The 24,658-nt window shown below is 38.6% G+C and overlaps 1 protein-coding gene across 2 annotated transcripts in view; it reads left to right on the forward strand.

The window, feature by feature from the left end:
• The window catches only part of TMOD3 (tropomodulin 3), an 88,044-nt gene that overhangs the window by 30,854 nt on the left and 32,532 nt on the right, over positions 1-24,658 (forward strand). The window contains exons 2-3 of one of the 2 annotated variants that reach the window (XM_005900459.3): positions 9,252-9,447; positions 14,560-14,716. In XM_005900459.3, the coding sequence (XP_005900521.1) occupies positions 9,322-9,447; positions 14,560-14,716 (283 nt within the window). In that variant the 5' untranslated portion in view covers positions 9,252-9,321. Of the gene's footprint in view, positions 1-9,251; positions 9,448-14,559; positions 14,717-24,658 lie in introns of those variants that run through there. The other variant, XM_070377900.1, reaches the window with a different exon arrangement.

Raw genomic sequence — 24,658 nt, forward strand, 5'->3', positions numbered from 1 at the left:
TATGTGTGTTAGTATATGATATTTATCTTTCTCTTTCCAACGTACTTTACTTTGTACAATAGGCTCTAGGTTCATCCACCTCATTAGAACTGACTCAAATGTGTTCCTTTTTATGGCTGAGTAATATTTCATATATATGTACCACAGCTTCTTTATCCATTCATCTGTCAATGGACATCTAGTTTGCTTCCATGTTCTAGCTGTTGTAAATAGTGTTGCGGTGAACATTCGGGTACATGTTTCTTCTTGAATTTTGATTTCCGAAGGGTATATGCCTAGAAATAGGATTGCTGGGTCATATGGTGGTTTTATTCCTAGTTTTTTAAGGAATCTCCATACCGTCTTCCTTAGTGGCTTATCAATTTACATCCCTACCAACAGTTCAAGAGGGTTCCCTTTTCTCCACACCCTCTCCACCATTTATTGTTTATAAAACTTTTTGATGATGGCCATTCTGACTGGTGTGAAGTAATATCTCATTGTAGTTTTGATTTGCATTTTTCTAATAATGAGTGATGTTGAGCATCTTTTCATGTGTTTGTTACCATCTCTGTGTGTTCTTTGGAGAAATGTCTGTTTAGGTCTTTTTCCCACTTTTTGATTGAGTTGTTTGTTTTTCTGGTATTGACTTGTATGAGCCACTTGTATATTTTGGGAGTTAATCCTTTGTCAGTTTCATTTGCTGTTATTTTCTCCCATTCTGCGGGTTGTCTTTTCACCTTGTTTGTGGTTTCCTTTGCTGTGCAAAAGCCTTTTTTAAAAAAATTCATTTTTTTTAATTGAAGGATAATTGCTTTACAGAATTTTGTTGTTTTCTGTCAAACCTCAACACAAAAGCTTTTAAGTTTAATAAGTGAAAGTGAAGTAGCTCAGTCATGTCCGACTCTTTGCGACTCCATGGACTGTAGTCTACCAGGCTCCTCCATCCATGGGCTTTTCCAGGCAAGAATACTGGAGTGGGTTGCCAGTTCCTTCTCCAGGTAAGTTTAATAAGGTCCCACTTAATGTGGTGTTGCAGTCCCTTGGACTGCAAGGAGATCCAACCAGTCCATCCTAAAGGAAATCAGTCCTGAATATTCATTGGAAGGACTGATGCTGAAGCTGAAACTTCAGCTGAATATTTTGGCCACCTGATGCGAACTGACTCCTCAAGATTGAAGGCAAGAGGAGAAGGGGATGACAGAAGATGAGATGGTTGGATGGCATCACCAAATAAATGGACATGAGCTGGAGTAAACCCCAGGAGTTGGTGATGGATAGGGAAGCCTGGCATGCTGCAGTCCATGGGGTCGTAGAGAGTCAGATACGACTGAGCAACTGAACTGAACTGAGGGTTGCACTTGTTTATTTTTATTTCCCTTACTCTAGGAGGTAAGTCATAGAGGATCTTGCTGTGATTTAGTCATCAAGTATTCTGCCTATGTTTTCCTCTAAGAGTTTTATATAGTTTCTGGTCTTACATTTAGGTCTTTAATCCATTTTGAGTTTATCTTTGTGTGTGGTGGTAGGAAGTATTCTAATTTCATTCTTTTACATGTAGTTGTCCAGTTTGAAGAGGCTATCTCTGCCCATTGTATACCAGTTGTTTTTTAAATAGTGTCAAGATCTAACTCTATTTTAGAAAAAAAGTGAAACTAAAGGAGAATAACAGGAGACTGGTTAAGTAGAGAGGTATTTCTCTTAAAGTATTGTGGATCCTAGTGTTAATTGATTGTTTTTGCGAAAACTAAATTGCCGTCAATGGGAATATGGTTCTGACTGCTTCAAGTTCTGTATGAATTCATTATGCCTCTCCGACCATCTGCCATGTGCGAACGTAATTCTTCCTACTATTTTTCTGTATTTGAACCTCAGAGAATCCTTTGGTTACGTAGTATTTTGTCTCCATTTTGTGCAAATGCATCATTTAGGTATTAAAACTGCCTGTGTATTCAGTTCAGTTCAGTCACTCAGTTGTGTCCAACGCTTTGCGACCCCATGGACTGCTGCACACCAGGCTTCCCTGTCCATCACCAACTCCTGGAGTTTACTCAAACTCACGTCCATCAAGTTGGTGATGCCATCCAACCATCTCATCCTTTGTCCTCCCCTTTTCCTCCCGCCTTCAATCTTTCCCAGCATCAGTGTCTTTTCCAGTGAGTCAGTTCTTTGCATCAGGTGGCCAAAGTATTGAAGTTTCAGCTTCAGCATCAGTCCTTCCAATGAATATTCAGGACCGATTTCCTTTAAGATGGACGGGTTTGATCTCCTTGAATCCAAGGGACTCTCAAGAGTCTTCTCCAACACCACAGCTCAAAAGCATCAGTTCTTCAGCGCTCAGCTTTCTTTATAGTCAAACTCTCACATCCTTACATGACTATGGGAAAAACCATAGCTTTGACTAGATGGACCTTTGTTGGCAAAATACTGTCTCTGCTTTTTAATATGCTCTGTAGTGAGGTCATAACTTTTCTTCCAAGGAGCAAGCATCTTTTAATTTCATGGCTACAGACACCATCTGCAGTGATTTTGGAGCCCAGCAAAGTAAAGTCTGTCACAGTTTCCATTGTTTCCCCATCTATTTGCCATGAAGTGATGGGACCCAATGCCATGATCTTAGTTTTCTGAATGTTGAGTTTTAAGCCAACTCTCACTCTCCTCTTTCACTTTCATCAAGAGGCTCTTTAGTTCTTCTTTGCTTTCTGCTCTATGTGTGGTGTCATCTGCATATCTGAGGTTATTGATATTTCTCCCAGCAATCTTGATTGCAGCTTGTATTTCTCATGATGTACTCTGAAAATAAGTTAAATAAGCAGGGTGACAATATACAGCCTTGACCACTCCTTTCCCGATTTGGAACCAGTCTGTTGTTCCATGTCCAGTTCTAACGGTTGCTTCTTGACCTGCATATAGATTTACCAGGAGGAAGGTCAGGTGGTCTGGTTTTTCCATCTCTAAGAATTTTCCACAAGAATAATTAAAGCAGTTCTACCTGGTGCTAATGCAGTGATAAATATAAATGTAAATATGGCATCTGGAATCTCATAATAATGCTTCATTTAAAGTGATCCCAAAGATCTAGAATATAGCTATTAAAAAAAAAATCTAAATAGAAAGCTAAAATTTAAAACATCTGTCAAATGAGATGGCTGACAATCCATCTGGAAGTCAAGTGTGGAAAAGGAGAAGGATTCTAGAGACAGGTAATAACTGAAAAGAAGTTGGTTAATGGAATGAAGGCTTTTGGCGGAACATTCCAGGAGTTTCCCTGTGTTCCTTGGTATTGCTTCCAATAGTTGAATCCAGGGGAGCAGTGGTGGAGTGAAAAGGGAACCGCATCCTGGCAACAGCCCCTCTAGACTTTGGGGCTGTTCTAACAGAGCTCTCCAGCCTGTGAGCAGGGCAAGACAGCTGCCAGGAGGATGAGCCATCCGGGTGTCAGAATGTATATAGTCGGCTCCTCCAGAGCAGAGCAGTGACTCTCAAAGCCTGGTTCCAGACTGACTGCATCAGCACCAGCTGGCAGCTTGTTAAAAATGCAGCTTTTCAGCCCTACCCCTCTACCTACTCAATCAGGAAACTTGGGGTGGGGCCTCAGGGTGACGTTCTAACAAGCCCTCCAGGGGGTTCTGATTCACTCTAAAACTTGAAAACTGCTGCTCCAAAAAATGAGTCAAGGATAGAGAATTAAAGAGTCTGATCATACCAGAATTTCAAGTTTAAAAATTTTCTACTTCTGCCTGAAAGTTTACCTAATTGGCAAAACTAACTTTTGCTTATATACAACCTTAAAAAAAAATAACTATGAGACTATTATGTTAAAAAAAAAATCTATTCTTGTAGTGTGTAAATTGTGAAGTGTATTTTTATGAAATGGATTTTACATTAGCTTGGCGATTAAAAGAAGTTCCTGTAGACTCAGTGTAGATTTACGATACTTCCTCTAGGACACTGGTTGAAACCATTTAGCATTTGTTCTCCTTCCAATACACAGATGTCAAAGGGCAAGCAAGAGAGGACATGTTATCCATGGACAGAAAGCAGAGCTAAGCGCAGCTTCCATAGCTTCCCTTCCTAAGAAGTTCGAAGCTTCTCTTGCTAATGCTTGGCATATTGTCACTACACAGCTAATCCCCAGTGAAGGATGAGAGGTACAATCCGGTTAGGAATCTGAACGCTTTTGGTGAGTTTTGAGCAACGTTAGGTAGGATGAACTACCTGGAAGTTCTTCCCTCTTGGCAAAATTCCATAGTCTGAACTTAAAGGAAATGCCTTTGCATTGCTTTGAAAAGGAAAAAACAAGTCAAGGAAGTAAATTCCTTAGATAACTGAAAAACATTTTGATATGTTTTCCCCAAGAAATACCTTAATAAATTAGTAAGAGTTAAAATGGAAGAAGAGATTTGAAATGTATAACTGACAAAGATTAGTATCCAGAATATGGTAAAGAGTATCTACCCTGTTTTTAAAGATAACACAATATAAAAATGGGCAGAGGCTCTTTATAGAGTAAGGAACACCACTGCGTCTAAGTGACGAAGGCCAAGAGCATAAAAAGAGGCACAGCCTCTTCACAACTCAGCAAAATGCAAATTAAAACCGCAGTGAAACATCATTTCATATCCGCCAGAGTGGGTACAAATACCCCACGTCTGATAATACCAGTAGTTAGCAAGGATGAACAACATGAATTGTCATGCACTGAATCTTCCAGGAATCTAAATTGATACAACCACTTTGAAAGTAGTTTAACATTACCTAGTAAAGTTGGTAATACCATACCGTTGTCCCAGCAATTCCATTCCTAGCTTTGGACAACTTGGAGAAACTCTTGCACGTGTATACCAAGTAAATAGGCAACAAGCAGCCTATTTCACAGCAGAAAAATAGAGCAGGAAAGACTGCAGGTCTTCAGATGTCCATTTATACATTGGAATATTATATAGAAATGAAAAGGAAAGAATTTCAGCTCTAAATATGAATGCAAAGCAATGTTGAGTATAAAAAGCAAGTCATACTTGTGGACACGGTGTGGGGAGGGAGAGTGAGATGAATAAAGCAAGCATCAACATATACCCACTATCAGGTGCAGGATGGTAGCTAGTGAGAAGTTGCTTGTAGCACAGGGAGCCCAGTCTTGCGCTCTGTGATGACCTGGAGGGATGGGATGTGGGAGGGGAGGGAGGGAATGTTTGTATAATTATGGATGATTTGCATTGTTGTATGGCAGAAACCAACACAGCATTGTAAGAAATTTTTAAAATTAAATAAATATATCAGGAAAAAGAGAAGATACATAATGTACAAGTCCACATGTGTATATGTACCAAAAATAGCAAAACTAAAACTGTTTAAAGATATGTACATTTGAGGTAAAACTGTAAAGAAAGTAAGAGAATGATTAATTAAAAATTCAATACTTCATCTGGCTACTACTTCTAGAGGAAGGGATGGAAAGGGGAACATGAGAGTACTAGTAATGTTCTCTTTCTGAGGCTGGGTTGTATGTTCTCATGGTGTTCATTTTGTTAATCTTTAAGCAATACTATTCAGTGCTTTGTGTGACAGATTTTACTTTGGGATAAGGAGCCACTCTTGGAGTAATCTGTTCAGTCACTTTAAGGGATGTCATGTTCCAAACCTATAGATCCTGAGTGGCATGTAACATTGCCTTTGCCCCTAATGCCTCATTCCTATCATATTGCCCGCTACGGTACCTTATTAGTAAGACTGAAATGGAGCAGGACCCTATGGATATTGTCCTTCGTGTCCTCTACCTGCTTTTTTTCTGTGGAAACTATTTAGCTAAAGAATAAGTTTAATCAGAGAAGTGCGAACATGAAGAAACAAAGGAAAACAGTCAAAGGAGGCCAAATAACACTAGTTTAGCCATTAAGCAAAGTCAGGGACTTTCAGTTCCTCCTCAAGGGCTGTATGTATGTGTTAGTCACTCAATTATGTCTGACTCTTTACTACCCCATGGACTGTAGCCCACCAGGCTCTTCTGTCCCTGGAATTCTCCAGGTAGGAATACTGGAGTGGGTAGCCATTCCCTTCTCCAGGGATCTTCCTGAACTAGAGATTGAACCCAGGTCTCCTGCACTGCAGGCAGATTCTTTACTGTAAGCTACAATAAATTCCAGGAACAGAGGGGCCTGGCAAGCTAGAGTCCATAGGGTTGCAAAGGGTCAGACATGACTGACACATACACAAGGGTTGTAGATAATGTTTTGAGCCATGTCCTGTGAGCTGTAATAGATACTGAAACCCCCACCAGTGGAGAAGTTAGTTACATGATGACCAGATTGTAGCCAAGACTTAAGTTGACACAATTCCAAGAGCTGGCCTTAAGAAATGGAAACCAACCAACCCTGGAACTAAAGATTAACTGTACTTAAAACATATCAAGATGATGCTGATCAGACCACCAATGACCAATTTCAGATGCCTGTCAGAGGTGACTGTGCTGTTTCTGTATGTAGCCCCCTCCCTTGGCCTATAAAAGCTCTAGCCCACTGATTGTTGGCCGGGAGAGTGGGGGTTGGCCTTTGGACAACCCCCACCCCCAGCTTCTGGCATCCAAAATAAAGCAAAGTGTCCTTTTCACCAACCTTGCCTCTTTATTGGCTTTTAAGCAGTGAGCAGCTGAACCCCACTTTTGCAGGATGACCGTTTATTTTATGGCCCAAGCTGGAACACTTGAGAGTAAGGTGAGGGGATGCTCAAAATAATTAATACTTATTTCTTTGAAGTATTTATTAAGCACAGTGTTGGCTTTATTGTATGCTATAAACCTCATGGCAAACAGATGGGGAAATGATCGACAGTGAGAGACTTTTATTTTTTGGGGCTACAAAATCACTGCAAATGGTGACTGCAGCCATGAAATTAAAAGATGCTTGCTCCTTGGAAGAAAAGCTATGACCAACCTAGACACAATATTCAAAAGCAGAGACACTACTTTGCCAGTCAAAGCTATGGTTTTTCCAGTAGTCATGGGTGGATGTGAGAGTTGGACTATAAAGAAAGCTGAGTGTCAAAGAATTGATGCTTTTGAACTCTGGTGTTAGAGAAGACTCTTGAGAGTCCTTTGGACTGCAAGGAGATTCAACCAGTCCATCCTAAAGGAAATTAGTCCTGAATATTTATTGGAAGGACTGATGCTGAAGCTGAAACTCCAGTGCTTTGGCCACTTGATGTGAAGAACTGACTCATTTGAAAAGACCGTAATGCTGGGAAAGATTGAAGGCAGGAGGAGAAGGGGAGGACAGAGGATGAGATGGTTGGATGGCATCACCGATGAACATGAGTTTGAGTAAACTCTGGGAGTTGGTGATGGACAGGGAATCCTGGCGTGCTGCAGTCCATGGGGTCACAAAGAGTCAGATATGACTGAGTAACTGAACTGAACTGATAAACCTCAAAAATATGTTAAACTACATTAAAGACTTTTTGAATTGATTGTTCAAACATTAAAAAATAGCAAAAGCTGATTACTCTTAGTACATATTCATGTACTTATCAGTTTCTTACCCTTATCTGTCTCAAATACCATATCACTGATACTTTAATGAAGGAAGTATTTTTTCAAAATGTTTTCTATTTTTTCCTCTGTAGTTACCTGCCACCTTCTTTAAAATTGCATTTTATGGTTAATATATTTGAAAGTGCTAATACCTTCTATTGAATAGTCTCCACAAACTTTATTGTTTTTAGTTGAGAAGATACACTCCCTGGATGCTTGGTAAGCATGTATTCTTAAAGTTGAAAGTACAGAGGAGGTTTACCAAGCTTAGTAATGACAATAATGATAATAATTATGTGTTCAAAAAAGCGAAAAATAATCCAGGGTTGCTGCTAAACCAGATGAGGTGCCAGCAGAACAGGTGTAAGCCAGACCCATCTAGGGCTGTTATACAAAATGCCTCTAATTTAACATCTGTGTAAGTACAGCTCCATTTATTTGCTTGTTATTGGACCCAGATGTTTGCTAGCTGACAGACCCCTGTAGTGAACCTTCCTTTCTTCGTAGGAGATGAAAACACATAAAAGGATCCATAAAGTGTTGCTAGTTTGAGGAGGAAAATGTATTAGTAAAAATATTAAGTTAGGAGAAATTGGGAGAAGGGAGTAGAAAGTGTATCTCAACTTTAAAGTACTGGGCGTTTTACAGCCGAAAAATTTAGCCACATCGCTAAGTCTCAGGATTATTTCTTAATCACACAGAAACATTTGTGAGAAAAATGATCCACATATGTAGCTAGAATTTATAGAAATACTTCATTTTTATTTCATACTTTTTGTGATTCTTATTTTAAGTATTTTTTTCCTGTGGTACAGTCCTGCTGTATCTGGAAAGATGCTGCTTTTTGAGTCACTTCAGAGCTGTTTGGGAGGGATGGACATGGTGAGGAAATGGTGAGATCCTTTCCTATCACCAGACCCACCTGACCAATCTTTCCGGTCAGTGGATGACATATTGTAGCATAGTATTGAGTTTTTTTCTAAAGCATTTTTCAGAATGCTATGTCGTTTTTTTTTTTTTTTTTTTTACTTTAAAGATGCCTTTTCCTAATAATGTTAGTATGTATTGTTTAGAATATATATAATATTTCATATTTAAAAAATAATCAGTACACTTTCTTCAGAATTTTATTTCAACTTGGAATCTAGATTACTTTGCCAAATAAATGTATTATTTTCATAATGCAGCAAAATATAAATTAGAAGGAAAAAATGCCTTATCAAAAATATTTTTAAAATGCACCTTCTCATTTTTTTCCAATGGCCACTTCTCCTGTGGAAAGTATATTAATATCCCCTCTACATTGAGTCAAAATAATGTTCTTCTAAGCAGTTTATAGCAAAACAAGCATACCTCAAACATACTGTGCTTAAACAAAGTACTCTGGTAGCGCTCATTTGAAAACCATTGATGGAAAAAATTATATTTTGATACATAAATTCTTCCCCCCTAAAACTCAGTTATCAGGAAATCTAAGTACTATCAAGAAGCTGTTTTGATGGATTTGAATTTTATTTGTTCTTTCACCTCTTTCTTCCTAGTTGTGGCTTTCTCTTTTCAGTTGGTTGCTTTTTGTCAACAAAAGACAAAAGGTAAAGGCATTTAATGATTCATAGAGGAGGGTAGTGCGTGATATATGGTCAAAGAATTTACCATACATGGAAATTACATTTCACTTAACCTAGAATAGATCGAAGTAAGGTGGACATGACATAACATTTTAAATGTTTTTGTTTTCTCTCCATAGTTTTGAGAAAAAAAATCACTTCTCAGTGTACTGGATAGCAAAAATTAAGTGACTTCCTCTACTGCAAACCATGGCACTGTCGTTCCGGAAGGACTTAGAAAAATACAAGGATCTGGATGAAGACGAACTCCTTGGGAATCTGTCAGAAGTAGAACTGAAACAACTGGAAACTGTTCTGGATGATCTTGACCCTGAGGTAGGTGCTAGGTCATAAAGAGAAATGAAATAATTTTTGAAACCCTTTGATACTAAGTAGCTGCCTTCAAGCACTTATCTTTTTCATGGCTTTTCCCTGACACTGCCCTCCCACTCCTCCTCTTTATCCAAATAAACTTTTGCCTCTTCAGTTCCCCCACTTTTGCCTTGTATATCTAGTAACATAACTAGTCTAAGCATTTTTTCCAACGTTTTTATTTTCAAACATATCCCGAAATTTTCTCCCTTTTAAGAAATCTTTTCTCTCTGGGCAGGGAACAATGTTTTGGGTAAAATACAGCATATGCCAGCCTCTGTGCCTCTTCAGGGCTTCTATATCAGGATGGTTGCGGTGTAGAAAGTGTCTCTAGAAGGTTCTTCATGACCTTAAATCTAATGCTTACTTTTCTGAAAGATGCTGAACAAACTGGATCAAGGTTTCCAGTCATTGGTAGAATAGATCTAAGTAGACTGTGGGCAGTACTGCAATCCATGTAAAGCAGACCTGAATATATGTTTTGTTTTGCAAAATGGATGTTGTTTATCTTATACATTACTTAAGGCTAAGGTAGAGATCCTTGATCCTTGAATATTATTAATCCCTGATACGTTTCCGGGGGTAGCAGCAGTTGGGTGGGGGGGTGAAGGTAAGTGGCAGTGAGGGGAGAACACTGAGTTTATGCCTTCCTAATCTGAAGGTAATGACTATTTGCTGGGCTTCTTTTCTTTACCATGTTTTATTATGCCAAGACATTGATTTTTAGTGCCTTTTACGGATTGTAGTAGAGTTTGTTTTATGAAAGTGTTCTTGTCACTACCACACGTTTATTTCCTGCTAGAATATTTTTTAAATTTTATTGAGCATTACACTCCTATTCTCAGCATTACTTCAGCACTTGGTTAATGTGTCTGTACTACAGATCAAATCCCTTAACCATAATTGTTATTGTAAGGAAGATTTTTTAGTGCACCTAAGTCTGTAGGATAACTCAGAATAACAGTGCTCTTTTGCATGTCACAGCAGAATCTTCCCCAGGCATTTCAACCTGTCAGACCTATTTGAATCAAACAGTAGGAACATAAAGCTTTCATCTAGTCCAGAGTTTCTCAGCCTTGGCACTGTTGACATTTGGGGCTGGGTAATTCTTTGCTGTAGGCTGTCTGATGCATTATAGGATGTTTAGCAGCATCCTAGACCCCTGCTCACTACATACTAATAGCACACCCTCCTGTTTTAAAATGTACCTGGGATTTTGTTTTAATCAGGTCTGGTAAGATGACATGTAAGAATAACTTACTTGAAGGAAGAGTTTATTACTTACAGTTCCCAACAGCAGGAGGCACACCAAGCTGCACAGGGCCACCAGGGGAAGCAGGGGGTTGGCCAGGAGTCAGAAGGAATGAGGAGCAAGTATGGCCTAGAACATGTATTGTGCTTTCCAAGGGAAAAAATAGGTGAGACAGAGTAAGCAAGCGTGGGCAAGCGTAGGATTGGGCAGTTTGAATAATTTCAGTGTCTCTGGGCTACAGGAGTGGCTTCTAGTTATCTGGTATCTGGTCCTGGGCCGATTTAGGGCAGAGCAAGTATTGGCTTTGTGTGTGAGAGGTAGAAGAGGTGGTTGGGGATGTAGTCTCTGGTTTCGTATGAAAGGCACACTGATGATAGACAGAGTTGTTTGCTATCCATAGGAACTGGTTAGCCCTGCGAGGGGCGTGCTTTCCAGGATTAGCAAGGCCCCCACAATGTCAAAGCATCCTAAAATACAGAAAATTTAAAATATGGTTAACATGCTTTCCTGCCAGTTGTGACGATCAAAAATATTTCCAGATCTTGCCAGTCGTCCCCTGGGGTACAAAAACACCCTTAGTTGAGAAAAATTGACCTAGCTCTTGTCCTCTGTTTCACAGATAGAAAACAAAAAGTTAGGTGACTTGCCTCAGTTTTACAATTGTGGAAAGACCTGAGACTAGATCCTTCACTACCTGATTGATGCCTGGTAGAGTCTGGTGGGCTTTCTGTTAAATGACAGTGAGTCCCCTTTAATTTGTGCCTTATGCTGTAGGTCTAAAAGCTGATGGCTTTTATTTTCTTATTTGGAAATCCATGGCCTGCTTCTTGTATGGAGAGACTTGAGTTCTAACTTTTGGATGTATTTTGTAAACTCCCCAATCCTAGTTGTGACTCCCTGACCCCTGGTACTATTAGTTGAGACTAGAAGAACAGTGATGTTTATTGACAGCTTGATGCAGTGTGAATATGATATTTCATTATAAATATTTTGGAGGGCTATTTTACTTTCCTTATGCTACATTCAGTTTACTCATTTGCTAACTTAAATGTTTTTTGAAACTTCTGTCTCCAAAAGACAGCCAATCAGTCTAGGCAAAAGCTATTTTTTCAGTTCTAAACTGGGAATTAATTATTATAACAGCATTTCACTGTAAGGGAGAAGCATGTAATTTTAATGAGATTTTTATCTATTTATTAATAGATAAAATATATTTTTATCTGTTAAGTAATTATGATCTATTAACTTACTCGATTAAAGTGTACTTCTAATAAAACTTAGCTTTTGGCCTCCAAAGCCAGATAGCTCATTTATTTTGTGGTCAAAAACTGTATTTAAGGAGCCAGGATTCCAGCTAATGTATCATTTAAAACCTGTATGTTTAATATGGGCTTAAATAGGCAGGTGGAACACTGCAACTCTATTGCTACCACCATGAAATAGCAGTATATGTATAAGGGTCTTATTGATAGTGAAGGCAAGTAGCTTGTATTAATTTGCCTTAATGAGCATTTTTCTTTAAAAATATCCTTGGGATTTCCCTAGTGAACTAGTGGTTAAGACTGCGCCTTCCAATGCAGGGAGTGAGAGTTTGACCCCTTGTCCAGTAGGTAAGATTCCACATGCTTTGAGGCCAAAAGAATCAGAATATAAAACAGAAGCAATGCTGTAACAAATTCAGTAAAGGCTTTAAAATGGTCAACATCAAAACAATCTTTTTTAAAAAAGTATTCTCAAATCCTTATTCAGGGCCTACCTGATGGTCCAGTGGCTAGGACTCCATGCTCTCAATGCAAGGGGCGCAGGTTTGATCCCTGGTCAGGAAACCAGGTCCCACATGGGGCAGCTAAATATCCTGCATGCCACAACTAAAGATCCCATGTGCCGCAATGAAGGTCAGAGGTGCCAAGTGCTGTAACTGGGACCTGGCACAACCAAATGAATACATAAATGTATTTTTAAAGTCTTTATTCAATAACTATTGGAGGTGGGAAGCAACCTATATATCTCAGGTACTATGCTAGGCTTAGGGATGCAAGAGTGATCTAAACAAAAGCATGGTCTTTGCCCTCATGAGACAGGCTGGTAGGAGTTGGGGGAGTTAGACATTAATCAAATAATCAAGCCTATAAGAGCATATAATGGGAGGTCAGGAAAAGTTTTCCGTGGAGGGATGAAGCTACATTCTGGAAAATGAATAACAAAAAAGTATGGACAGAGCGTCCCAGGGAAGGAAGTACATGGCAGGTAAAAGGGAGGAGCAGGGCTGATGTAGCTAGAATGGAGAGGGTGTGTGAGGTGAGGCTGGGGTAACCTCTAGGGTGGGGGGATGGGGTGGAGTGAAGGTTGAAGAGTATTTGGCAACTGATCCAGGGAGACCAGTTGAGAGGCCTCTGTAATTTTCCATCCCAGCTTGGATCGTAGTATAGACCAGAGTAATTGTCTGGTCTACAATTAGAGGTGGAGGAAGGTTAGACAGCTCTTTAGGAAGTAAAAATGGCAGGATTGTTGGTTGAGAATGGTTTCCTCATGTGAAGCTCTTGCCTTGATTTCAAAGCCAGAGGGTAGACATCTTGTGTTTCTTTTTTTTTGTTCTTATAGACAGTTTTGTGTTGTAGAAACATTTTTGGTGCATGGTGAGGAACAGATCTCTTTTGTATTTCATCTTGAAAGATGAACTTTTGTGTAATACATGCAAAATTACATGAAGAAAACACAAAAGATGAATTTTATGAAAATTATTGTGGATTTCAGCAAATGGCCAGAGTTGAAATGCCATACCATATTTTTAGTTATACAATGAAAATTTGTTTTTATCATTATCCATATAAGATTACCCCAATGAAAAATGATCTTAAAACAGCCAGGAGATTCAACATCCTCACAAATATTGGGAGGTACTTCATAACAGAGTTGGCCCTTTTATGTGACTTTTTGTCTGCCTCCCGTTTTCAAAGCAAAGAATACTTAAGAACTGTGAGACAAGGTAATATCACCTCTTTGGTTTTTGACAAGCAAAAGGATGACCCTTTTGTCATTGTCTAGTCACTGCTTGTCATTCTTGGGCTTAGTGAAAATACAGAGTAGGACCTAAAAAAGAAAACTTTAGTCCATCGCCTCCCACCTCTCCCCCAACTGTCAGTTGCTCCGTGCACTCAAAAAGTCTGTACCCATGTGGAAACCTAGGGATATAACTCTGGCCATAAGAATCTCTGAGTGTCTTAGTGCACGAGTAGCCAATGACAGTGGTTGCTCCAAATACATCCTAGTTCCGATGTATACACACATACGTCCATATAGAAGTTGAACACGTTGCATTTAAACACAAACATGTAAATGTTAATTGCCTGATATCCTGTATAGATATACTGTATGTATACATAGTTTTCTTGTGAAAAAAATCTTTATGATGAAATAGACATTGTGAAGGACTATGATGTATATAGTCATTTAGCATTCTTTTGCAATGAATGTTACAATATTTTCTGTATATACATATATGTTGAGCTGTTATTAAGCATCACAAACTATTTTTTGTTACTGTCCCAGGACACTTAAAAAATAAAGGGTGTTTCCTGCTAGTAGAATACTCTCTGAAGAAGAGGTGCTATGCCTATTTAAATAATAGTATAAGTTAATTTTACCTAATTTTAAAAAACTTCATTTGGAATACTTTTATGTTGCTGCCCTCGAACCCTATGATGAAGTCTTTAATGCCTATATCTCATTCTAGTCTATAATTCTTTCTTAGATGGGTAACATCTGGACGCATACAGCATTAGCGTTCTTGCTGGTCATAATGGCTGATTCATTCTCTTTGGCAGAACGCCCTTCTGCCTGCAGGGTTCCGGCAGAAGAACCAGACATCAAAGTCTGCCACAGGGCCATTTGATCGAGAACACCTCCTTTCATATCTGGAGAAGGAAGCTTTGGAGCATAAGGACAGGGAAGACTATGTGCCCTACACTGGAGAAAAAAAAGGTAAGTACAAAACTTTGAAGCACAAAACATGATTCAGTAGCACTTGATTTTTTTTTCTTATAGGTAGAACTGAAGAAAATATTTTTAAAGCTGCATCATGGATAGCCTCAAAGATATAATACTGTTGACTTTAAAAATTATTAGGTAATTTGGGCATTTCTTTTACGTTCAATAACTTGGCCCATAAGTTCCTTGTTAATGATTTGTTAGTGAGGTTTTATTACATAGTGATTTTTAGTTCTCTGAGGAACTCTTTAGTTCTCAACTGTAACAGATACTAAAAGTTAACTGAGGTAAAATTTTAAATGGAATACTACATTACAAAATGCAGTGATGTCAAAGTGCCACTCAACCCTAACTCTTAAGTTTAAAGTGGAATGCCATTAAAAAAAATTCAGGTCATATTTTCAAAGACTCTTTTTAAGACCCTACAGCCTTCTTTATTAATTCAATGATTCATAACCATTATAATTTTAATTATCAATGCTTCATAATTATTACTTTGGGAAATTCTTCGAGAACAGGTCCTTCCCACTAAAGATTTTGACCTTAGCTGGCCTCAGTGGAGAACGAGTACAGCTATTTTTTTTAAAGCTCTCTATATAATAATATTTCAGAGAAGGCAATGGCACCCTACTCCAGTACTTTTGCCTAGAAAATCCCATGGACGGAGGAGCCTGGTAGGCTGCAGTCCATGGGGTCGCTAAGAGTCAGACAGGACTCAGCGACTTCACTTTCACTTTTCACTTTCATGCATTGGAGAAGGAAATGGCAACCCACTCCAATGTTCTTGCCTGGAGAATCCCAGGGACGGGGGAGCCTCATGGGCTGCCGTCTATGGGGTCTCACAGAGTCGGACACAACTGAAGCGACTTAGCAGCAGTAGCAGCAGCATATAATAATATTTAACATGAAATAGGTTGTTTCTCAGCTTTCAATACAGGTTGGCCCGAGAAGCCAGATTCTGCTTGCTTTCTGTTGAGAATACTGTGCATGGAGCACTGGGGAATGGTGGCAGCAGTAGAGCTGATCTTCAGTTCTTCCAGGCACTGCTTTGACATCTGAATCCTTCATAGACCAGGCAGGGAGAATGGTTAGAGCATGGTGCTTTCTCCTAGGGAGGCTTTAGCTTTTTATTCAGGAAGGAAGCCATTCTCAAGAATATGGCCACAGCCCTGTCACAGGGTTACCCCTTAGCTACAGGCAAAGGGAGAAAATTCATTTTAGCATTTTCATCTCTGTAATAGACAAAGGTTGTGGATGGCTTTTGAATCAGTATTCACAAAGTCTGCATCAGGCCTTTTCAAAATTACCTATTATCCCCAACTCCTTTGCTCTTTTTATCAACCCCATATCCACCTCATCTCTAGTTGAGAATCAGTGCCTTACTTAGATACTTATATTTGTCAGTGTTCTACAGAGAAAGAAAACCAAAAGGGTGTGTGTGTCTGTGTGTAGAGACAGATTTATTTATTCATTTGTTCATTCATTCCTTTTTGTAAAAATTGAGGTATAGTTGATATATGAAATAGAAGTTTCAGGTATATAACACAGTGATTCACATTTTTTAAGGGTGATACTTCATTTGGTTATTAAAAGTGATTCACATTTTTAAAGGTGATACTTCATTTGGTTATTAAAAATATTAGCTATATTCCCTGTGCTGTATAATGTATCCTTGTAGCCTGTTTATTTTATACATAATGTGTGTGTCTGTGTGTTCATTTGTGTCTACCTCTTTGCAACCCCATGGACTGTAGCACACCAGGCTTCTCTGTCTATGAAATTTTTCAGGCAAGAATACTGGAATGGGTTGCCATTTCCTACTCCAGGGGATCTTCCTGACCCAGGAATCAAACCCACATCTCTTGAGTCTCCTGCACTGGCAGGCAGATGCTTGACCACTGAGCCACCTGGGAAGCCCACACATAGTAGTTATGCCTATTAATACCCTGTCCCTATTTTTCCCCTCCCCCTGTCTTCCCCTGCTGGTAACCACTAGTTTGTCTTCTGTATCTGTGAGTCTGCTGCTTTTTTGTTATATTCACTAGTATATTCTCTGTTTTTTAGATTCTACATGTAAGTGATAACATACAGTATTTGTCTTTGTCTGACTTACTTCACTAAGCATAATACCATCTGAGTTTATCTGTTTTGTTTCAGATGGCAAGATTTCATTTTTTTTTTTTTATAGCTGAGTAGTATTCCATTGTGCATACATACCACAACTTCTTTATCTGTTCATTTGCTGATGAACACTTAGGTTGCTCCCATGTCTTGGCTGTTGTGTTATAAATAATGCTGCTGTGAATACTGAGTGCATGTGTCTTTTTGGATTAGCATTTTTATTTTTTTCAGATATATACCCAGGAGTGGAATTGCTGGATCATATGGTAGTTCTGTTTGCAGTTTTTTGAGGAACCTCCATACTGTTCCACAGTGGCTACCCCAATTTACATTCTCACCAAGGGTTCCCTTTTCTCTACATCCTTACCAACTTTTGTTATTTGTATTCTTTTTGATGATAGTCATTCTGACAGGTGTGGTGTGATATCTCATTATGATTTTAATTTGCATTTCTCTGATGATTAATGATGTTGACATGTGCCTGTTGGCCATATGTTTGTCTTCTTTGGGAAAATGTCTCTTTAGGCCTTTTGTCCATTTTTAATTTTTTTTTTTTGATGTGTTTTATGAGCTATTTATGTATTTTGGGTAGTAACTCTTTATCAGTCATATCATTTGCAGATTTTTTTTCCCATTCAGTAGGTTGTCTTTTCATCTAGTTGGTGATTTCCTTTGCTGTGCAAAAAGCTTTCAAGTTTAATTACATCCTTTTGTTTATTTTTGCTTTTCCTTTGCCTTAGGGGACAGATCCAAAAAAGGACTGCTAGGATTTATATTAAAGAGTATTCTGTGTATGTTTTCTTCTGGGATTTTTATGGTTTCCAGTCAGACATTTAGGTCTTTAATCCATTTTGAGTTTATTTTTGTATATGGTGTTAGAGAATGTTGTAATTATATTATTTTACAAGTAACTGGCTAGTTTCCCCAGCACCACGTATTGAAGAGACTGTCTTTTCTCTGTTGCATGTTCTTGCCTCTTTTATCATAGAAGATTTGACCATAAGTGCATGGGTTTATTTATGGGCTCTCTATTCTTTTCATTTGATCTATGTTTCTCTTTTTGTGCCAACACCATGCTGTTTTGATACCTGTGGCTTTGTAGTATAGTCTGAAGTCAAGGGAGCCTGATTCCTCCAGCTTCATTTTTATTTCTCAAGATTGTTTTAGCTATTAGGGGGTCTTTTGTGTTTCCATATAAATTTTAAAATTATTTGTTGTAATTCTGTAAAAAAGAAAAAATGCCTTTGATACTTTGATAGGGATTACATTGAATCTGTAGATAGCCTTGGGGAGTATGATCATTTTAACAATATTAATTATTTGAATTCATGAACATAGTATGTCTTTCCATCCGTTTGTGTTGTCTTCAGTATCTTTCCTCATTGTCTTAAAGTTTTCTGAGTACAGGTCTTTTACCTCCTTAGGCAGGTTTGTTCCTAAGTATTTTATTCTTTGATGCAGTTGTATAATAGGTTGTTTCCTCAGTGAAAATAGATTTATTATAAGGAATTGGCTCATGTGATTATGGAGGCTTAGTAAGTCTAATATCTGCCAAATAGGCTGGCAGGCTGGAGACCCAGGGAAGAGTTACAGTTGTAGCCCAAAGGCAGTCTTCTGTCAAAATTCCTTCTTGCTCTCAGTGAAGATCAGCCTTTGTTCTGTTAAGGCCATCGACTGATAGTAAGACCCACCACATTATTGCTTCCTCAAAGACTACTGGTTTCAATGTTAATCTCATCCAAAAAATGCTTTCACAGAAACTTCTAGAATAATATTTGACCAAATAGCTGGGCACCATGCTCAGCCAAATTGGCGTATAAAATTAACCGTCACACTGCTGTAATGCTGGGTATGTCATGTTCGTCAGGTGTTTGGGGGCCAGAAAAGGCACTGAAAACCAATGCCTAGTTTTGAAGTGTGGAAAATCACAAAGACAGAAAAAGCATCAATTTCTTTGCATTTGTCAAAGAAAAGACTGCTGGCTATATTTTCATATGTACAGCCATACTTGTAACACTATTTAAAGCTTCAGTCCTGTTTATATAGAGGAACATAATTTTATAAGACTGCTTTTTACAATTATGTGCATTTCATATGGACTCAGGGTGTTAATGAGGAAGAACGGATGTAAGAAACAAAAGGAGAGATGTAAGAAAGATATGGTGGGAAAAATATAGAATTTGAGGACAAGAAGAGAAAAGAAGAGATGTGAAAGAGCTGCATTTGTCCTCAGCTGACCCAGGAAGCTCCCCAGTATGCTCTTGTGTTATCATCTCCAGTTATCTCGAAAAAGATCTTGGAGGGTTAGAGGAGATAGGAAAGAAGGCAGAGAATTGTGGAAAATAAGAAAATATCAAAAGGGAGAAATGATAGAGGTGGGGAATATGGTGATGATAGAAAAAAAATATTATATCCTTAACTATAATAGTTTTTGTTTCCTTTTATATAATCTTTTTTCTTATTTTTTACTTTGCATTGTAAATGGGTATGAAATAAATGGAACTGGCTGAATTAAAAAGTAATTTTGCATTCACAATTAGTGGTTTTCATTTTATAATACATTCAGTATTTTTACTGCCTCTTTCACCATATATGTCTGTTCAGTACTATTTATAGGCAGCTATGATGCAGTGATTAGCACCACATCATTTTAAAAAATCAAGTTTTTATTGAAGTGTAACATAGTTACAGAATATGCCCAAATAAGGAGGATACAAATCAATGAACTATATAGTGAGCACACTCATGTAATCACCGCCAGGTCAAGACATCAGCACCTCCAGAAAGTCCCTTCATGCTTCCTCCCAGTCACTTGTCTTTCTTCTTCCCAAAGGTAACCACTGTCATAACTTTTAATACAGTCATTAGTTCTGCTTATTTTGACATTTGTGTAGATGGACTCATATAACCTGCATATCTGCTCTGCCTACTTCATATAGTTTTTGAGAGGATCAAATTTGTTCATGAATATAGTGAAAAATCAGTGTTAAAAATCTTTTATAGTGTAATCATTGTACAGGGTCATAAGGTGTTGTTACCAAATAAGAGATTTCCATTCTCTGTCATGGAGGAGTGGTTCAGAACCACAAACATAAGTGTCTGTGTGTATGTTTTTAAAGATTTATTGATTTATTTTATATTTTGACTGTGGTGGATCTTCATTGCTGATGCAGGCTTTCTCTGATTGCAGCAAATGGGGGCTCCTCTCTAGGTGAGGTGAGTGGACTTCTCATTGCAGTGACTTCTTTTGTTGCAGAGCATAAGCTCTGAGTCACGTGGGCTCAGTAGTTGTCTCTTACGGGCTCTAGAGCTCGGGCTCAGTGGTTTTGAGTGCATGGGCTTAATTGCTCCACAGTATGTGGGATCTTGCCACACCAGGAATCGAACTGGTGTCCCGTGCATTGTAAGGTGGATTCTTAACCATTGGACCCAGGGAATGGGTCCAGGGAAACCCAAAGATAAGCTTTTGAGTTTCAACACTCTATCTGATGGAAGAAAACACTACCACCCACACTTGATGGAGCCAAGCCTTAAAAAGCATGTTACAAGTGTCTTAGACCTAACAAAGGACAAGTTTATCTTCATCAGTTGGGGAACTTTGGTTACAGAGCTCTGTTTTGAAATACAGCTAAAAGATGGCTCTAGGCTTTTTAAAGCCACTCTGGATCTCATCCTTAAGTTAGTTGGCCTTGGTTATCCATAGTCACTAATCTGCCTTCCTTTCTTTGGGTCTCATCCCCAAGATCTTGATCACATTCAGAATAAATTATCTACATCGCGTTAGCATACCTTCCAATCAAGCTAACTGTGAATCCCCTCCTTAGCTCTGAAAATTCAGAATTTTGTTTTTTTAAGCTGCCTCTCCAGTGACTTGTTACCTGAACACCTGGGTTGAGTCGCAGGTTTCTTAATGCCTTATTTCACAGGAGATAGACTTTCAGATGAAGGATGTCTCCCTAGACAGAAGAGGTTCTCCTGGTTCTTCTTAAAACAATTTTGCAAACCTATTAAGAAATAAAAAACATTACTTTTTTGCTGTGCTCAGACTAGATAAGAATCCATAAAATGTGCCATTAGTCTCTAAATCATTTTTCTTACTAAGATGACTGGTCTCAGAGTTCAGTCCCCACTGGCAGAATTAGCTTTCTGTGCCAGGGAATGTTATAGCAATTCACTCAGTTTCTTGAGCTCCTTCCAGCTCTTTCTAAAATCTCATAGGACCTTTCATTGTAAATTATTTTAAAAGATCAATCAGGTGACTCACTTCTTTTTTAAAGAAAAAAATTGGAAACTGCTGAAAGGAAAAGTTATCCAACTACTTTCTCATATTCTGGGACTAGATGATGATTAATTACACTTGTTACTTTTTCACTTAAAGGCACACTGTCTTTCTGGAGCTAAAATTATACAGAACTAGTGTGACGAAAGGGAATCCCCATAAAATTGAAAATTAGACATTTCATGATTTTTCTTTTTGACCATGACCAAAAGCTATATACTCATGCCAAATTTCTCTTTCTGGATCATCTCAAAATGCCTTGAAAAGACCTACAGAGTAAGAATACTTGAGAGTTGTTATGTAGAAATAAATTAGTAATTTCAATTTGTGATTTGTGAAATAATTGTACTTGTACATTTTATGGAATTAAAAGCATAGGTCAAAATCTGAGAAGGAGGAGTTAATCCTAATTAGATGAATTTTAAGGCTTATATCTTCAATGCATTTGAGGAATGTTTTGTCCTACACTAATAAATGTTCTGCTTTTAATAATTGTAGTTTTTTTGACAGCAAGAGGAAGGTATTAGTCAGCTAATAAGGCATAGCTGTCAAAAGATATGTTAAAGATTGTTTTTAAGTACTACAGTGTTTACAGTAGAATCCACAATACACATCTATTAGGTCATCTAAATCTAACCATCTTGTGCTGATCCTGGAAAGCGAAGTCAAATGGGCCTTAGGAAGCAGCACTGCAAACAAAGCTAGTGAAGGTGATAGAATTCCAGTTGAGCTATTTCAAATCCTAAAAGATGATGCTGTGAAAGTGCTGCACTCAATATGCCAGCAAATGTGGAAAACTCAGCAGTGGCCACAGGACTGGAAAAGGTCAGTTTTCATTCCAGTCCCAAAGAAAGGAAATGCCAAAGAATGTTCAAACTACCACACAATTGCACTCATCTTACATGCTAGCAAAGTAATGCTCAAAATTCTCCAAGCTAGACTTCAACGGTACATGAACTGAGAATTTCCAGATTTCGAGCTGGATTCAGGAAAGGCAAAGGACCAGAAATCAAATTGCCAACATCTGCTGGAACATAGAAAAAGCAAGAGAGTTCCAAAAAAACATCTACTTCTGCTTTATTGACTTATGCCAAAGCCTTTGACTGTGTGAATCACAACAAACTGTGGAAAATTCTTCAAGAGATGGGAATACCAAACCACCTTACCCGCCTCCTGAGAAATCTGTATGCAGGTCAAGAAGCAACAGTTAGAATCAGACATGGAACAATGGACTGATTCCAAATTGGGAAAGGAGTATGTCGAGGCTGTATATTGTCACCCTGCTTATTTAACTTATATGCAGAGTACATCATGCAAAATGCCAGACGGATGAGGCACAAGCTGGAATTAAGATTCCTGGGGAAAATATCAATAACCTCAGATATTCAGATGACACCACCCTTATGGCAGAAAGTGAAGAACTAAAAAGCCTCTTGATAAAAGTGAAAGAGGAGAGTGAAAAAGTTGGCTTAGAACTCAACATTCAGAAAACTAAGATCATGGCATCTATTCCCACCACTTCATGGCAAATAGATGGGGAAACAGTGACAGCCTTTATTTTGGGGGGCTCCAAAATCACTGCAGATGGTGACTGCAGCCATGAAATTAAAAGATGCTTGCCCCCTGGAAGAAAAGCAACCTAGACAGCATATTGAAAAGCAGAGACATAACTTTGCCAACAAAGGTCCATCTAGTCAAGGCTATGGTTTTTCCAGTAGTCGTGTATGGATGTAAGAGTTGGACTATAAAGAAAGCTGAGCACTAAAGAATTGCTGCTTTTGAACTGTGGTGTTGGAGAAGACTCTTGAGTGTCCTTTGGACAGCAAGGAGATCCAACCAGTCCATCGTAAAGGAAATCAGTCCTGAATATTCATTGGAAGGTCTGATGCTGAAACTCCAATAGTTTGGCCACCTGATTGAGGAAATGACTCATTGGAAAACACCCTAATGCTGGGAGAGATTGGAGGCAGGAGGAGAAGGGGGTAACAGAGGATGAGATGGTTAGATGGTATCACCACCGACTCTATGGACATGAGTTTGAGCAAGCTTCAGGAGTTGGTGATGGACAGGGAAGCCTGACATGCTGCAGTCCATGGGATTGGACACTACTGAGTGACTGAACTGACTAACTAAAATCTAACCAGCTCGAGGTAGGAATGGTCATGGTACCAAGTAATCTTGGTAAAGATTAATGAAAATATCTTTCTTATGAGCCTACTATGTTCAGGATATTGAGAAACTAAATAAGAAAATTAAAACAGCGTAATTGTAATATAATTCTCCTTTTACTTGAAGGTACATGTTAAAATATTGGGAAGCTTTTTACCTCTTTCTCCTCGAAATGTCACAGAAGATGTAACTGAGGCATAGACTAAGGGCAAAGGAGAATATTCATCCAGCTCTTTCTCACTCTTGAGAATGTTGGAAACGCAGAGTTTTGACTGGTGATTATTTCTCATCTTCTTTTTATATACATTGAATATTCTGTCTCCAGGATAGATAAGGCTTAGAGCCTGGCCATGGATTTGACACTTAGAGGAATATTTGAACCCGGTTTTCAGTATTTCTTACTGACTCTCACTTCACTTTGCTTTGCTTGGAGTCTTCCTCCCCACTTCTGATATCACACTTCCCCCTTATCTAGCCTAGCCTAAGACTTTTTCCTCCTCATTTTCTCTTATTTCATAGACTGGAGCCTACTGTACCTTGTACACTCACTCCAGTGCACCATCAAAGAATTCCTCCATTTGAGCCACTGACGCCCACAGTTTGGGTTCCTCCTCTCCTTGAAGAGCACGCCTGCACTCTAAGTTGACCCTTAGGGTGGACATCTCTTCTTTCTGGTGGTTTCCCTTTCTCTCCAGATAAAGGAATGCTGTTGGGTTTTCTTCTCAAGAATCTCCTATGCCCTGCTCTGTTTAACTGACTAAAGGTGAATTTAACCAATTGCCTTAAACTAAGGGTTTCTCATAAACTTTCCAGATTCTTTATTCACAGTTACCTTAGCCTTCCAGAAAACTTACTATAGTCACTCTTTTCTGAAAGATGCTTTTCTCATCTTGCTGAGTACATGATTTCCTTGTGGAGAAAAGGCAGATCTGATTCCTTAGTTAAACCAGAAAGATCATAATTTTAAACTGCCTAAATCAATCAGCAGGATTATGTAACTGGCAGTGGGCAGTTGTTTTCCACTAACTTCAGAATAAAGACTGAGTCTATTTTTATGCTGAAATTTCGTGAGTTGTAAATGTCATTTATACACCTCTAGAAAGTGGTCTTCTCAGCCCAGTAGACTGGGCTACTGAAATTAGTCACACAGATGCAGGCATCCCCTTTGCAGACTGGTCACTGGATCTTTTGAATGATTTCACTCACTACTCCTTTGGAGTGAGGAGTTAGCCTGATGGACTGTTCATCGTTCATGTTTTATGGAAAACTTTCCCTGAATAAACATACCTGCTGTGGATATGCCTTTCCCTCCAACGTGTCTGTATATAATCTACATACTGGAGAATTTTGATTTTTGTTGTTCTAGA

This window comes from Bos mutus, chromosome 10 (genome assembly GCF_027580195.1).
Source record: "Bos mutus isolate GX-2022 chromosome 10, NWIPB_WYAK_1.1, whole genome shotgun sequence".
NCBI lineage: Eukaryota > Metazoa > Chordata > Mammalia > Artiodactyla > Bovidae > Bos > Bos mutus.